Source organism: Urtica dioica, chromosome 5 (assembly GCF_054948205.1).
Source record: "Urtica dioica subsp. dioica isolate 48M chromosome 5, U.dioica_male_clone48M_v1_H2, whole genome shotgun sequence".
Classification (NCBI taxonomy): Eukaryota; Viridiplantae; Streptophyta; class Magnoliopsida; order Rosales; family Urticaceae; genus Urtica; species Urtica dioica.
This window is the reverse complement of record NC_142760.1, coordinates 37,875,596-37,891,682: the sequence shown is the minus strand read 5'-3', so window position 1 is coordinate 37,891,682 and position 16,087 is coordinate 37,875,596. Positions and strand designations below refer to the sequence as shown.

Sequence of the window (16,087 nt, the reverse complement as noted above, 5' to 3'; positions counted from 1 at the left end):
TTGTGTTTATATTCTTGTCGACGCCATGAACTGAACTCCTTAAGGGTAATGGTGTAACAAGTCTTGATTATGATTATGGATTCTTTTTAGCTAATTGAAGTATTTATTTTCACTGCATCTTGCTTTGTTTAATTTAATTATATTTTTAATGCTTAAATGTGATTAGTTATCTTGTTCATGATATTAGAATTGACGTGATGCTTGAGAAAGATTAGGTTGATTTTTCTCTTGAATTAAATTACCGTAATACATTCCTAGGCTAGAGATAGCTAGGCTGTTACAGAGTCGTGTGTACGTTCTTGTGTTTAATGCTAGCCGTGCTTTAAGGAGTTGAGATCGATTGTTGATATTACGTCATATGCTTAGGTTGTTAGATGCTCGAGAGATATTTTGTAATATTATTAACGTGAGCGTGATTAGCAAAGTAAGAATGTGTAAATCAGGCATGAATTCCGTGAATCCAAACCATAGGAGAGACTTGTGAAGCCATTGCCCTTGCCTTCTCATTACCGTAAAATCCACGTTTATTGCTTTATTTATTTTTATTGCCAATTTTAGTTATAATCATTCTCTCTCAATCCTTGAGTTCAATTCGTTATTAGTTAGTTTAAACAATCGGTTAAGTATAGTCCTCGTAGGATCGATTGGTTCTTACGACTGTATTACTTGGACGACTACGTGCATTTGCGTACGAAATTTCGCAACAGTAGTCCAATATCTCACTATCTTTTTACAAAGTAGTCAAAATTTCATTTTATTAAAAATATCAATTATATGCATAGGTACTGTGTTGTATATATGTCAATTCTCTATAAGGTCTAGAGAACTTATATAAAAACTACGCAAAAATACATTCATTATTTTGATTTTGAAAGCCTAGCTAAGGCTCACACAACTATTTGATAAAGATATTATTTTTGAAACTAGACACTGATAGACAATGAGTTGTAAACAACATGGCCTTCTGAATTCCTCTTTTACAAAAGCAAAGAAATGATAAGAAAAAGTGTCATGCATATCTATCTATATTTTGAAACACATCTTGCAAAACTATATTTTTATTACTCACTTTAATAAAAGGCATTTTTGAGCCACATGTTTTCTCTATATATAGAGGTGATCGAGGCTCACAAGTAATCACATCTCAAAAACACTACTTTCTCCATCTCTTTTTCTCTCTCTTTCGATTGTCTCTCTAGTTGTACACATAACATATTACGTTATAGCAATATCAATTGTATGCATATGTGTTATATCAAAACTACGCAATAATACATTTATTATTTTGATTTTGAAAGCATAGCTAAGGCTCACACAACTATTCGATAGAGATATTGTTGTCGCTGAAATTTAAACTACGATTGAAGAATTCGGACGGTTCGACTCAAGGCCGGACCAAGTGGTCGCACCCCAGCCGGGTATGTGGAATTCGAAAGTCACGAGTGTCGCTCCTCTAGATCAAGAACGTTCTTCGTTCGTCGCGGAGACATGAGAAGAAGAAGAAGAAGAAGAAGAAAAGACCTAAAAGGGCGCACCCTCTAGCACGCGCTCCGACGCGCAACATTTGTCTGATTGCTATGAGCGAAGTGGGGACACAAATATTCATTGAGAATATTTTAAGAGATTTATGAGCGATTTAGAGTGAAATTGTATGCATATGGTCCTCAGCACATTTCATGAATCTAGAATCGAGTAGAGAGTGTTAGAAAAAAGTTACTTGGAGATCTCTAGGTAGAGGGGTATTTATAGTGGGGAGAATGGATGAAAAAGCATCACTGGGCGGAGACAAGGCATGCGGCGAGCCTTGATGCGTGCGCGCGAGAATGCTCGCATGGGCCCTTCAACGCGAAGGCGCGTCGCACGAGTGCTAGGCTCAACGTGCCATTGAGGTAGCGCGAGGAGCAAGCCTCGTCACTCCCGTGCGTCACTCCATTTAGCATGCGCATAGCGCGTATCCGCTGCGTATGCAGCCGCGGCTCGTGCGAGCGTGGGCTCGGTTATGGACCATTTTGGACGGGCCTTAGACTCATTTGGGCCTACAATGGGCTTCTTCGCGATCCTGCCCACTGGGCTTTTTGATCCAAAATTCGTCGCAAGTTGCAACAATTTTAATGTTTCAGGTTTTTTTAGAACGACCGACAACATATATTGTTAGGAATATTGCATACCGAAGATAATAAAATAAACATGAATGATTATTGAATATAATAGAAAGTTTACTTTATCAACATTATTGATTAGTGGGTTGTTTTCTAGTTATAATCAATAATAACTATGATTCATAGCTTTCATATTAAACTGAATACATGCTTGGAATCTAAGCTCGGGCGGTGAGCTAAAACATGGCCGGTGATTGTTCCATGCCTGGATAGCTGGATCTAGAATCACATATGTGAAACACAGGTGAAAGGTTGATCACTTAGGGAGGCGCATTCTGCACACATGGTATGTGTACGACCTGGACAGACTTTGATTGATGATGTGTCATTTAAGCACCGTTACGACACACTAATCGGGTTTGCTATGTTGGTCACAATGAGACTTAATCTAAATACTGAAGTGGTCACAGACTCCTAAGTTGTATTACTAAGTTCTTTGACTCATTCATTAATGGCTACTTGAAGATGCCTAAATACTTATGTCTTGACAATTCGGGATATGATATGAGCGGAAAGTGATTCACAGATACGAAACCCAACCTTTCTGAAAAAATGTCAATGTTAAGTCACCTAAGGGTTGATTCTATAACCGATTGATTACGCGCACTTTTGTAGTTAATACGTACGAAAGAATCTTTCGCTGGGGAAGTAACGATGCTTAGGGCTTATATGTATCAAGAAAGATATAACGGAATAATTGATCTTTCTCGATACGAGATTTACTTGGCTGATTGAGCTCATGAACTGACTATATCAATGGACGCTCGTAACATCGAGTAAAATATAACTCTAGTAACAAGAAGAGTGCAGTCTCGGCTCTTCTTGTGGTTGACGCCGAGATTGATGAATCAAATGAATAAGAGAAAATTGAAGTTTCGTCTAATTATACGGATTCGTGGGAGTTTCAGTTACTAGGTCCATAGTCCCCAATGTGACTCTGATAAAGATGGATAGAGATCATCGTAAGAATTAGATAATTGATTACACACTCACTATTGCCACTTGGTTGCAATATCTTTCGCATTCGTAATAAAGAATTTTACGAATAAGTTATTAATTCTTTAAGTAACTTCATAATATCACTTAGATTTAAATGGGTTTATAAAAGAGCAATTTAAATCAGCCCACAAGACCCAACATGACTTGTGGTATATGAGTACATAGAGGTATATGGGCCTTTGATTTGTTTGATCAAAGTCTAATATGATTGGAGTTTTTCTCAAATAGGAAATAAATATTATATATTAAATATGATCCGAATTGGTTAATATTTAATATAGTAATTATTTATGAGAGTATCATGGAGATATTCTCTACTATTTTATTTATAGAATAATGTATCTTATTGTGAGAAATATATAATATATTAATTATGTTATTTATTGAGAGTATCATCGAGATATCTATATTATCCTATTTATAGAATAATATCTCTAATTATGAGAAATAAATGATATATTAATGATGGAGATATTATATGATTAATTGAGAATAATATATCATGTGATTTATTGAGAATATCACGAAGATATTATATATTAATCAATTACCTGATTAATATATTCTAATGTGAGAAATAAATAAATATCAGATATAATCTAGATATTTTATTTATTAAAGTATGTAGAAGATATTTGATTTGTTATATATTCATATAATAAATATCTCACATTAATTAAAATAAGATCAAAAGAAATCAGGAAAGTGCATATTCTATTTTGGGTAAACTAGAAAACTATAAATCTTGGCTTGGGGTAGAGGAAAAATCGCGCCTAATAGCCTTAGCCTTGTTCCTCACTTGGAATTTTCGGCAGCCCCTCCCCTAGTGTTGTGGGCGTGTTTTCTCTCTCCCGAAGTTGGAAAAATTTGTTCATACCACTTCCCAAAGAAAAAAAGAATTATTCTGACACCTTGTTGGAGTAATTAGTGAAAAAGAGTTGGCCCACACATTGGCCTCTCATGTCCTTCCGAAGATTATATATTGGAAGATTCTGGTATCGATCAACCGATGAGCAATCGAGGAATCTGAGGGCTTGGAGATCCGAATATCCAAAGAGCTAGGAGCCGTCGAGGAATCCGAGAGCTTGGAGATCCAAAGATCTGAGGAGCGAGAAGCCGCCGAGGAATCGAGAAGCTATAAGAAGATCCAAAAACTAGGAGCGTGGATGATCTGTAGCTGAGTAGAAAGATATGTATAATTAAATCTTCTTATGATTTGTGTTGATTATGCTTGTCTTAAATATTAGACTGTTTGAATGATTTTGGGTATCCTGTTAATTATTGTTTCCGCTAAAAATTAGTGATTTTTTGCGTTTTCTCATATTCCGTATTTGTAAACATCATTTTAATGATCTAGCCCAAGTTTTATTTTATTAAGAAAATACTCCACCAAGCCGAAGTTAATTAAATTAATTGTTTAGTCAAATTAATTATTGAATAATTAATTTAATTAACTTTGGTCTGGTTGACTATTTTCTTAATAAAATAAAATTTAGACTATTTTTTAAAAGAAGAGTAGGCCATAGGGCTAATTGCCTAATTAATTTACTCTTTAATTAATTTATATACTGCGGACCTGATGAGTTATGTTTTTAATAAAATAACATTTGAGTTATTTTTAAAAATGACGATGAGCTACTAACGTAATTGTTAATATATATATATATATATATATATATATATATTATTGAAGTACTGTGATAGTCTTACATTGGTTGTGTGTGTTAATGGACATGTGTTTATATATCAGTTGAACCTCTCCACTTAGTACCAATTGGTTTTAAGATGGAATTCAACGTAGTATCAGAGTCTTGTCTATTCACACAACTTGAATTTGGCTCGGCCCATGCGAAGCGTGAGAGAGATTGTTACTCGGCCTGATCACGCTACGCGTGAGGGGGAGTATTGAAGTGGGATAGTCCCATATTGGTTGTGTGTGTGAATAAACATGTGTTTATATATCGGTTGAATGGACATTTGTGATGCGTGCATATATTTAGTACTTAACTAATGTAAAATGGATCATTGAGGGGACAGTAGTCGGAAATTTGAGCTCTAATGTATATATAAAAAACAAATTATGCCAATTACGAGAACAAACTTGAGTTTAAATATAGGGTAATTTAGCAAAATAGCCAACTCAAACCTTAGAAATGGCTAAATAGCCAAGGTTTTGTAAATATTAAGTAAATAGCCAGATGTATTTAATTACATGTCCAAGTTTATGAAAATGCCCAAATTGTTTCCCGCCCAATCGTCATTCCTGCTTAATATATAAAAAAAAAATCGGGATTTCCGAGAATCGGGGTCATTAAACACATTTATTTGAAAACCGCTCACATTGCATATCTCTCTCCCAAAATTTTTCCAAAACCACTACTCTCTTCAACGACGAAAATCTTTTCATCTTCCCCGACGAGCGATTTCGGCTGCTGAATCTAAATCTGGCATGCATGTGTAGAGGTTCTTGCTATTTTAACTCGTATTTACTATTTTTTGTCAAAGATTTACACAAAAATAAAAGTGAAAACATGGTTTTTTGGATCGGTTATTGAATAACATGAATTTTTTCTTGTTCTTCTTCCTCTGGGATAAAGGGTCGGTGGTTAATGTTCATGTATTGCTTATTCGTAATCCTAGTTTTTTGCCTTAAACCCTAGACATTTGCACGAGATTTGGGGGTTCGGGTTTTAAATGGCTAGATGTGTAAATCTTGTTTGCACGAGATTTGGGGGTTCGGGTTCGGGAGTAATCTATATATACATACAGATACGCATATATAGATTACTATTTACTTTATTTTGAAAGAGATTTACCCAAAAAAACAAAAAAAATATGGGTTTGCTTGATTCGATTATTGAATACCCACAAATAATCATTGAAGTTTTAGATATTATGGTTATTTTAAATTTTTTACGGTGGTTGTGTAAATCGGACGCATTTTTCAAGTTTTATCATTTTGTGAAGCAACCATTTTTGTACATTGACTACATTATATTTACATTAGATTTACAATGTTATTTACAGCTATTTACTTGATTCTAGCAAATAAGAGTATGGAAAAGAGTTGTTTACAATTATTTACACAATCTTCATTTTCTTGTATACACAGAATGATAATATGGTGAGGAAAGTCGGTAGAGAAAACACCGATCAAAATTACGGGACACCTAAGTAGACGTAGAGATATATTAATTAATAAATTTTGTGCCCCTACGATTTATAGTTTTGTATACTTGTGATGCGGTATTTAATGTGACATTGTATTTACACAGTTTTTACTGCAAATTTATATATTGTTGACTATAGTTTACGCTTATTTACTTCAAAATGATATAAATTTTGTGTTATGTGCAAAGTATTTACTGAAAGTTGTATATATTAACACTCATTTACAGTTATTTACTTTATAATTACAAAAAATTTGGAAAAAAGTACCAATTTTACATAATTCAAATTGTGACGTACGAAAAAGATTTGAATAGCTTATATGTCTAGTACACGTAATATACTAATATTTGATCAGATAATCTATATACAATTAAAGACTAAATACAAGTAATCTCATAACTAAATACTAATTAATAGAGAATTATTCTTTAAATTGACTGAATAATTCAAATTTAAAACTAAACTGCCTAAAATAAAAAGATTTGAATGTCTTAACTGCTTAAAACACGTAATATATCAATATTCAATCCAATTTTAAGTATCATTAAATACTAAATGGCTTGAATCTCATAACTAAATACGATAAATAGGGAAATATTTTTAGATTGACCGAATATTCCAAAATTAAAACTAATTTTCCTAAAATATTATCATCATTTACTGTTAAAAAATTAAATTCAGAATCAAACAGAATTTTCGACAAATAAAATCATCAGCTATTGACGTTCAAAAAGCTTCACTGCAACATAACAGTGACAGTAAATATACGTAAATACAAAAGTAATTTTATGTAAACCGGTGCGAGAATAGACTAAAATAAAAAAAAAAAAAAAGAGAAAAATACACCACCTGAATTAAAAAGTAAAGAAATAATTAGAAAAGTAAAAAAAAAAAAAGAATAAAGAAAAAATATATAAGGAAACCATTCAACAAATAGTCAGCCACGTTTAAATAGTTGCTACAAATAAAGAACTTTTTGAAATTCCCTCATATAAAACTTCCGAAAATACAAAACAATTCAAAATTAAAAAATTTCAGAATTTAAAATTTTAAAAGGGCAAGGTTCGGAATAGAAAAAACATGTAATTGGGCCACGTCATCCGAGTGGCTATTTACTTAATATTTACAAAATCTTGGCTATTTAGCAATTTCTAAGGTTTGAGTTGGCTATTGTACTAATTTTTTGTTAAATATATTGGATTGTGATGCGTGCATATATGTAGTACTTAACTAATGTAAAATGGATCATCGGGGAACAGTAGTCGGAAATTTGAGCTCTAATGTATATATAAAAAAACAAATTATGTCAATTACAAGAACAAACTGAGTTTAATCTTCATTATAATATATATATATATATATATATATATATATATATGTGTGTGTGTGTATATATATATATATATATGTGTGTGTGTATATAATATATATATATATATATATATATATATATATATATATATATATATATATATATATCAAACAGAATAAACAGAGCGTGAAACAAATTAATAGAAAATAATATTGACTCAATAGTCCCTTTTATTTTAGGGCCGAATTCTACATTTGTTTTGTGTTACACAAGCTCATTTGCATGATATGTATAATTACTTAATTATAAGGAAAATTTATCAACGTCGTACATAAATATATCGCTAGCAGAATAAAAACCACCCCTCTCATCATCTTCTTGACGGTTATCAGTACTGCAGCTATAATTCCTGTATTGGCTCGTCGAAGGCTTCGATATTAGCGAAGTGAAGCTTGTATGCGCAACATTATTTGTAGCACCACAAGAAAAAAGTTCTTGATTATTATTCATCAACGAATAGTCAGTGATCGGTGACGACTGAGTGGAATCTTGATATCCGGTGAGCGCCATATTATTGGCCATGAAACCCTCATCTTGGTGAGCTTGAACATTGTTTTGCCACATAGTGGAGCTGACTGCAGTACTAATATTATTACTATAGCTTGGCATTAGGGTTTGAGACAATTGATCAATTTTGGCTTGAATGTGTGTTTCATTCGGGCAAGGGACATTGTTATGAGTACTATTACCTGATGAGGTTAATGTTTCACGAGTTTGGATTATCTCCGGGATAGTAGGGCTTTGGAGCTGATTTTGTTGAAAATATTGGAATTGGCTTTGAGGGACTTGTTGCTCAAGAGCTAGGGTTTCTTGAGTATTGTTTTGTGTGGCACAACCTAGTGACGTGGCACTATTGGTGGTGCCACTTTTGGGATGGCAAGATAGGAGTGATGCGGCCAAGTTGAGGAGGTTTTGAGAGTTCCCTAGTTGTCCCATATTTCCGAGTATGTAATTATTATTAGGGTTTTGGCTGATCGAAGAGTACTGCGAATTGTAGAGCGTCGAGTTGAGGAGCGTCGAGAGTTCGAGGAGATCCAATCGAGGAGTGTGAGTTATCGGGTCGATCCCCATCTTCAATAGCCTTTTCCTTATATTTGTGTTCCAATAATTTTTTATCTCGTTGTCCGTTCTTCCGGGCAATCGAGCTGCGATCATGGACCACCTAAGATGAACATAGAATCAAAGAAGATAATTATAGGATAATCATTTTGGTACCTTGTCCATATTCAATAAGACGCAAAAATAATTCACAAGAGACAGCTATTACCATTGACTTGCAAACAGTGAGTTACAATAAATATAACAATAACTAAATTATCTCCATTATTTGATTATGAAGTGATAGGCAAGCTTATGAAAAAGAGTTATAAATTATTTGGTCAAGGTAATACATATATGTATGTATGTATATGTATGTATTTATGCATGTATGTATGTATTTGAGAGAATTATATTTAAATGGCTTTTTTGAAAAATCTTTTGGTATACTAGCTAAGTATGCTATTGTCTAATTAAATAACTACTATTTAGAGATTAATGCAACAAAAACCTTTTTCAATATCCAATCTTTATTTTTACTATAAAAACAAGTAAAAAAAAAAGTGATTGATTGATTATATAATAGATCAAATGAGTGTTTGATTTTTGAATTGTGGTTTTAATTCATATCACTTATTAATGTAAGTATAGATTTGTTTTTAAATTTGAAATTTGAAATTTTTAATTTGACAATGTTGCAGTAAATGAAATATGTCTTGAATAGTTACTAAAAAAAACATAGTGAACACGACAACATATTGTAACTTTTTCAATAAAATATGAGATCTTCTTACACATGCATTAGCGTATTTACATATGGAAATAAAATTTAGGTAATTTAGCAAAATAGCCAACTTAAACGTTGAAAATTGTTAAATAGCCAAAGTTTGGTAAATATTAGGTAAATAACCAATTTTATATATTTACAAACGTAAATATTAAGTAAATAGCAATTGTCATATTAAGCCACGTCATCATTTATGACTATTTACCTAATATTTATCAAACATTGGTTATTTAGCAATATCAAACGTTTAAATTTACTATTTTTCAAATTTTTTGATAAAATGACTACTTATATTAACAAATTTAAGTATTAAAGTATACAGAAAACATTATCTGTACATTTTAAGTATTGTGTTTACACTATGAATATATGAATACCAAAAAAATTATTGAAAATCCGAGAATAAATAAAATTTCAATCTGTTTAGAGATTCGAACTCAAAATAATTCGAATTATCCTCATAAATAAAACAGCGAATCAAAATTAGGGAACAAATCAATACATGGAGTTATTAGCAAACTGAAAAATAGACAGAAAAAAAAAATGAATGATTCAACTGAAACTAGGTAAACTAGGGTGGGACATGCATGGATTATTACTAAGAAATAGTAGTTACGCAATTTTTTTGGTTTTGTTTAGTTTGGGATTATAGAATTTAAAGTAAAAATAATAATAAAAAAATAAAAATTGTTTCGTTTATAAACAATGTTGATTATTTTCTTTTATAGATGAAATTATAACTATTTTTAAAGAAGAAAAACCAAAATGAATTTTTAATTATGGCTAGTTAGTTATAATCTTAATCAAAATGTCTATCATAATTAGTGGCTTCTTTTTGGGCCGCGAATAATTTAGCAGACCTATTAAATGAACATCAGTATATACTAATACAGAAGAATATAGTATAGGTATGTGGTAATTAACTCAAGAGAAAATAGTACACTCACTTATTTCCCAAAACACTGTGCAATTGAATGATAGTCTCCTCTTCCTCAAATGAGAACCTTCCTCTCTTAATGTCCGGTCTCAAATAATTTGTCCATCGCAGCCGACAACTTTTTCCACATCGCTTCAGTCCTATCAACAACAAAGATAATATAAACTTTCCAAGATGAATTCCCACTTCATAGATTTCCACAACATTTGTCATCAAATGGCCATTTTTTATTCAATATATGTCAAAATGAGGTGACTCGGAAAGTGACTTCTTAAACATATATACAAATCAATAATTCAATATAAAACCTAAAATTATAATAGAGAATACTATTCCAAAATCACTCAAAATTTATTTCATGTCACCTAAATCTAGTCTTTTCATCAAATTTTGTTTCTTTTCTAGTGTATTAACATATTATATAGATTTACCTGCATTCTTGGGGAGAGTTCTCCATCTACCATGACCATGTTTCCTGATATAATCAATCAGTTTCTGATCTTCCTCCTGCGTCCACGGACCTTTTTTCAGTCCATCTTTTTCACAACATGGATTTTTTGACATCATACATATATGTATAAAATCTGCAATCTATCTTTCAGCTAGACAAATATAAATAAAGGAAAAAAAAAAAAAAACTTCACGCGGAAGCGAGATATGGATTATTGAAGAAAGAAGAAGAAGAAGAAGAAGAAGAAGAAGAAGAAAGAAGAAGAGATGAAATATAATGATGTCAAGGATGTATGGAAAAGGAAAGTTGAGTTGGCCTTTTGCTAGTCAAGGAAACCTAAACGAACTTGAGTACATATATATAACGATGAAAAGGTGCGTGTAAGTGTCTGTGTGAAGGATGAAAACATTAATAGGCAATTTCTTATTTACGCAATTAGAAATATACACTGTTTGTCAATGGGATTTGGTGACCGCCTTTTGTTTGCCTTTTATGAGACGTGTCCTCTTCTGGGGAAAAATAAAAAGAGAAATGACCATGACCACAACTGGTATTACAATAAAGTTATGAATATAATTTTTTTTTATTACGTCATGTATTTTACATCACACTAGTTTAATATCCAAAGATTAAATTAGTCAGGCAAATAACGGTTAAATTTTCAAAAATTTAATAATTACCTATTTTATTTACATTTTATGTTATTTTACTTAATTTTTTTGTGAATCATTCATTATATTTTCAGTTTATGTGTTTCATCTACATTTTTAAAACATTGATTTCTAGTGCGTATTTTTTTTTTAATTATTTATCTAATTTAAGTATTTTTCTAAAAAAATTCAATTCACACAACATAAAAAATTTAAGTTTATCATTAATTTGTGTTATCAGCATAATCTATGATTCCAATATTCTTTTTCTCTTTTTGATATACAATAGATTATATAATGGATCGTTTGAAACTTGGACCGGGAGTGTGAAACGGTACGCATAATAAGCCACATATGTCTTTCAATCACATCAATCACTCAAGACTCATGCAGATATAGCTACGTAATCCAAACAGTCAAATGTCTATCATGGCTATTTCCGTCATTTTAAAAGTCTCCGATCCCCATGAAAAAAAAATCTGGATTTTAATTTTCACCTCATTTTAAGTTATTTAACTTATCTGACACCTCTTTTTTTTTTTTTTTTAAAAGGACTGACAAAGTGTTCAAACTCAGGCGTGGATAGTTATGATTGGTACATTATTCCAGAAAGCGACGGTCAAATGATTGTTTTCGGCTAATCTCTGACTTCATTATTCTTGCTGCCATTTTGTTTTCTTTCCTTTTTAATACAATAGGTGCTATAACTATATCATAACTAAAGCTTGAGCATCGAAACAGATCGAAATTTCGATTCTGATACTTAATTTTGGCTATTAGAACTACCGTTTCAATAATCGGGCAAATCGGAACTTCTGATTCCAAGGGACAACTTGAAAGCAACGTAAAATGATCGAAAAGCATATGTCTTTCTGATACTTCTATTCTTTGTTTTTTACATCTTAAATTTTGTCATTTGTTATTTCGCTGCGGCGAGATTTGTAACAATTTTCTTTCTCGTTATAAACTAAAATCATAAGTATTTAAACTAAATATTTTTTTTCTATAAACCAGAAGTTATCGGATCTAAAATTTCTAATAAACTTATCGAAAATTTCAATTCCGATAAGCACAAATTCTATTTGAAAGCTAATATAAACCTTCTGATTCCGTTAAACCTTAGAAGGAACATTAGCATTGCTTGTACTTCTGATAGCTACCGATGTCGAGGATTAAAATTAACACAAGAAATATACCTTGTTATAATGTCAACTTTCCTACCAAAAAAGATACAACAACTTTCAATAACAACCAGAGTCTATTTAGTAGAGCAATCATACAAAAATAAGATTTGAACTATTTTTTTTATATATTTTTTCAACATTACATTATACAATGTGAAATTCTGATTAGTTGCAAAGGCAAGATGTCGCACACAATGTGTTGACAATGTGTCCGACAACTTGCTTGAACACAGATATAGATAAACAACAAAAGTGCAGAAATAAAGTACACAGGATATGGTTACCCAGTTCGGTGAAACACACCTACGTCTGGGGGCACGCTGCCAGTGGAAAGGATTTTCACTATCTTGTAGTCAATAGTACACACAAGGTTATATCTGATTACAATCAACAAATCAATAAAACCTAGAGACTATTACTACCAGTGATCACCTAGACAGGGACTCCCCCTGAATTTGAGCTCCGTCTCAATTCCACCCTTCGAGCAACCTCCTGGCTCGGTTGACCTTCAGTCTTCAGAAGCACGTGAACCTTCAATCACGAAAGGCACAAGAACCCAAATCTCACATACACTCAATCTGTAGAATAGTGTTTGAGAGAGTACACCACTTAAAACCAAAACACACAGCCTCCCAGTCCGCCGGTCTTGCACGTCTAAGAGCTCTGAGTGTTTGATCAAAAGTGTCAAGGCTGCTAAGGGAGAGCACACGGCTTTTATAGCAGCTGGACAATCCTGGAAGATATCTCGGGTTTCCTTACCCGGCCTCATGCGAATATCTCAACGTAAAGACTCCATCAAAGAGAATATTCGTGCAATGAAGATAGCAGCGGAGGATATCTTGCAATGAAGGCTCCAGCGAGGCAGATATCTTGTAATGAAGACAGCAGCAAGGCAATAACTCAGCAATAATTCACCAGCGAAGCAATCTGTCGAAACTGGAAACTTGCCTGAAATACTGTCTGCACACACGAGGAAAGATGTCAATCCAGAAGATGAAACATAACATCCGACATCTTTCCATACCGCTTGCACTAAAAAATAAAGCCAACAAAACAACGTAACAACAATCTCCCCCTTTGGCTATTTTTTAGGCAAGCACTTCCAGGACCAGTTCTCATACAAGCGTCAAAACCAGAAAGAGAGTCAAAATAAATGACCTCATGACGCCTCTCCCCCTGATTGCCTCAAAAAGATACCAAAGGCAAGGATCGACCAACACAGAGGGAGGAACAAAAGCCTGAAAAGGGAATGAGAACTAGGAAAACAGCATATCATTCAGCAGAAAAAGTACGATAGAGCTGTCTTACAAACATCCAAAACGAAACATATCAGTCTGAAGCATAAAAGGAAAAGTAGCAAACGATGTCTAGAGCAGAGAATATTACAGACCAGAACCGAATCAACCAATAGTATCCTGATCATTCTCAGAGACATACATATCCTCTTCAGAGTCAGAGTCTTCAGTGGCTTCAGAGATATGAGACCCAGCGGCAAGACCTGGTTGAGACGAGGTGGCAGAGCTCGGGGCAATAAGATCTTTGAGAAGAGCTTCACACATGACTTTCCTGGATGAGAGAGTCTCGATGGTCTTTTTCAGAATCTCAACCTCTTCAAGGAGTTCCTTCACCACTTTTCTCTGAACACCTTCAGTCATGGAACTCAAGTGAAGATTGCTTCCAGGCGCGTCAGATGTCTCGCCAGAAGGTCTGACAAGATCTTGAACATGTTTCCCTTCAAATAATTTGGGACTGAAGGAAAGGGCACCAGGACGCTTTCCCACCACATCAGAGCTCCTCAAAATGTTCTATCTGAAAAATGAGCCGAGCGAGATCTGCTGTGATGCTGGACCCATGAGAGGAGGGAGCCCAGTTGGCGATGCCAATGCGATACAGGACAGAGTACTTGACGGTGAGCTCGGCAGAGGGCAAAGTTCCCTTAGAGGGCCAGACCTTGGTCTCATTACCAGTAATTTCTTGCACGATGACGTCTAGAGAGGGAACACGATCAGCAGTGATGATCTTCCCTCGACCCAAAAACTTGTTGATCACATCAGGAGAGATCTCAAAACAGTGACCTCTGACAAAAACCTTCCTGAACTCTGGGTCTTCAGGAGAATCAAAAGAAGAGGAGAGATTAACAATGAACTCTTTGACCAGCGCCGGATAGAATGCTCCAATGCCAGTGACAGTCTTCAGCATCTCGGCGTCGTGAAGAAGCTCCATAATGGCATCAATTTTCAGTGCCTCAGTGGACAGTTCCTTTTCAGGAAAAATGGCGCGATGATAGACATATCTCCATTTGAGAACACCGTCTTCTTTGTGGAAGGAGACGTTATCCATGGGAGCAGCAGGAATATTCTTCGGCAGCTTTTGTCCTCCTACGGACCTTTTGTTTCCCAACCCGAGAGGAATAACAGAGTCTTCTTCTTCAATCACTTGATCCTCAACAACTGGGGACAAGGGAGTCTGAGCCGGTTTCTTCACACGTTTCTTGATCATGCCCATCTTTTTCTTTTTCTTCTTCTGAGCCGGGATGGGAACAACTGGAGAGCTTTCTTCCGAAGACTTCATCTTCTTCCTTTTTTCAGACAGAAGAGTAGCCAAGCACACATCATCATCTCTCTGAGTCTTCTTCTTCAGGGAAGCCAGGATGTCTTCTGCAGCCTCCTGAACCTGATCACCTTTCCTCTTTTCCCTTTGGGAAGATGTGGGCACATCTTTCGTGACATCTTTGTTCTAGCCCATCATGCCACCAATGACATCCTCAGGTGTAGGCTCATGATCATCAGGGCGCGAAATCTCATCTCTAGAACTAACATCAGGAGCATTAGGAGCTTTGGGGTTACCTCGAACAATCTTATGAGGGCTCTCGATAGGAGACTCTCCAGACCTGACATCTTCTTCGCGATCAGCAATGTCTTGTCCCTTTTCCGAGGAGGAACTGCTGGAGCTTGGTTCTCCTGTGATGTCGGCGATGGAAAGAGCAGCTTTCTTCAAAATAGCACTTCTGGCGGCAGAGAGAGATGGGTTCTTAGGAGGGACCGTCAACCCAGCGTTCGCACCTCCGGCCTGACCATCGGCGCGTATGCTGGGGTTTAGACCTCGAACCCGGACACCATGCATGTTACTCTCAGCCCCAGGTTTCTTTGAGGCGACATGTTTCTTCTTCATCTTGGCTTTCTCAGAAGGAGTGGTAGTGCTGATTCCACTTCTCGTCCCAACCATTTTGAATAAAAATTTAGGGAAACTGCCACAAGGGTAACTGTCAAAATGGGTAAGAAAGCAAAATCGGGAAACAAATCTTAGGAGTACTGAAGAAGAATAGGAAATTTCGAAATT

General features: G+C 34.4%; 1 protein-coding gene across 1 annotated transcript; it reads right to left on the bottom strand.

Moving 5' to 3' along the window:
* Positions 1-7,828: 7,828 nt before the first annotated feature.
* LOC149398293 (uncharacterized) lies at positions 7,829-11,193 on the bottom strand. Its single transcript, XM_089614741.1, has 3 exons — positions 10,895-11,193; positions 10,474-10,603; positions 7,829-8,863 (listed from the first exon to the last, which is right to left on the bottom strand). Exons 1-3 carry the CDS (start codon positions 11,028-11,030, stop codon positions 7,945-7,947), a joined length of 1,185 nt encoding a protein of 394 aa, XP_089470867.1. The 5' UTR covers positions 11,031-11,193; the 3' UTR covers positions 7,829-7,944.
* Between the last annotated feature and the right edge of the window lie 4,894 nt (positions 11,194-16,087).

Excerpts from the sequence above, each read along its gene's own strand:
- LOC149398293 (XM_089614741.1), bottom strand. The coding sequence starts at position 11,030 with ATGATGTCAAAAAATCCATGTTGTGAAAAAGATGGACTGAAAAAAGGT. Across the intron at positions 10,604-10,894 it reads AACTCTCCCCAAGAATGCAG|GACTGAAGCGATGTGGAAAA; the intron begins GTAAATCTATAT and ends TGTTGTTGATAG. Across the intron at positions 8,864-10,473 it reads CACAGTGTTTTGGGAAATAA|GTGGTCCATGATCGCAGCTC; the intron begins GTGAGTGTACTA and ends TGTTCATCTTAG.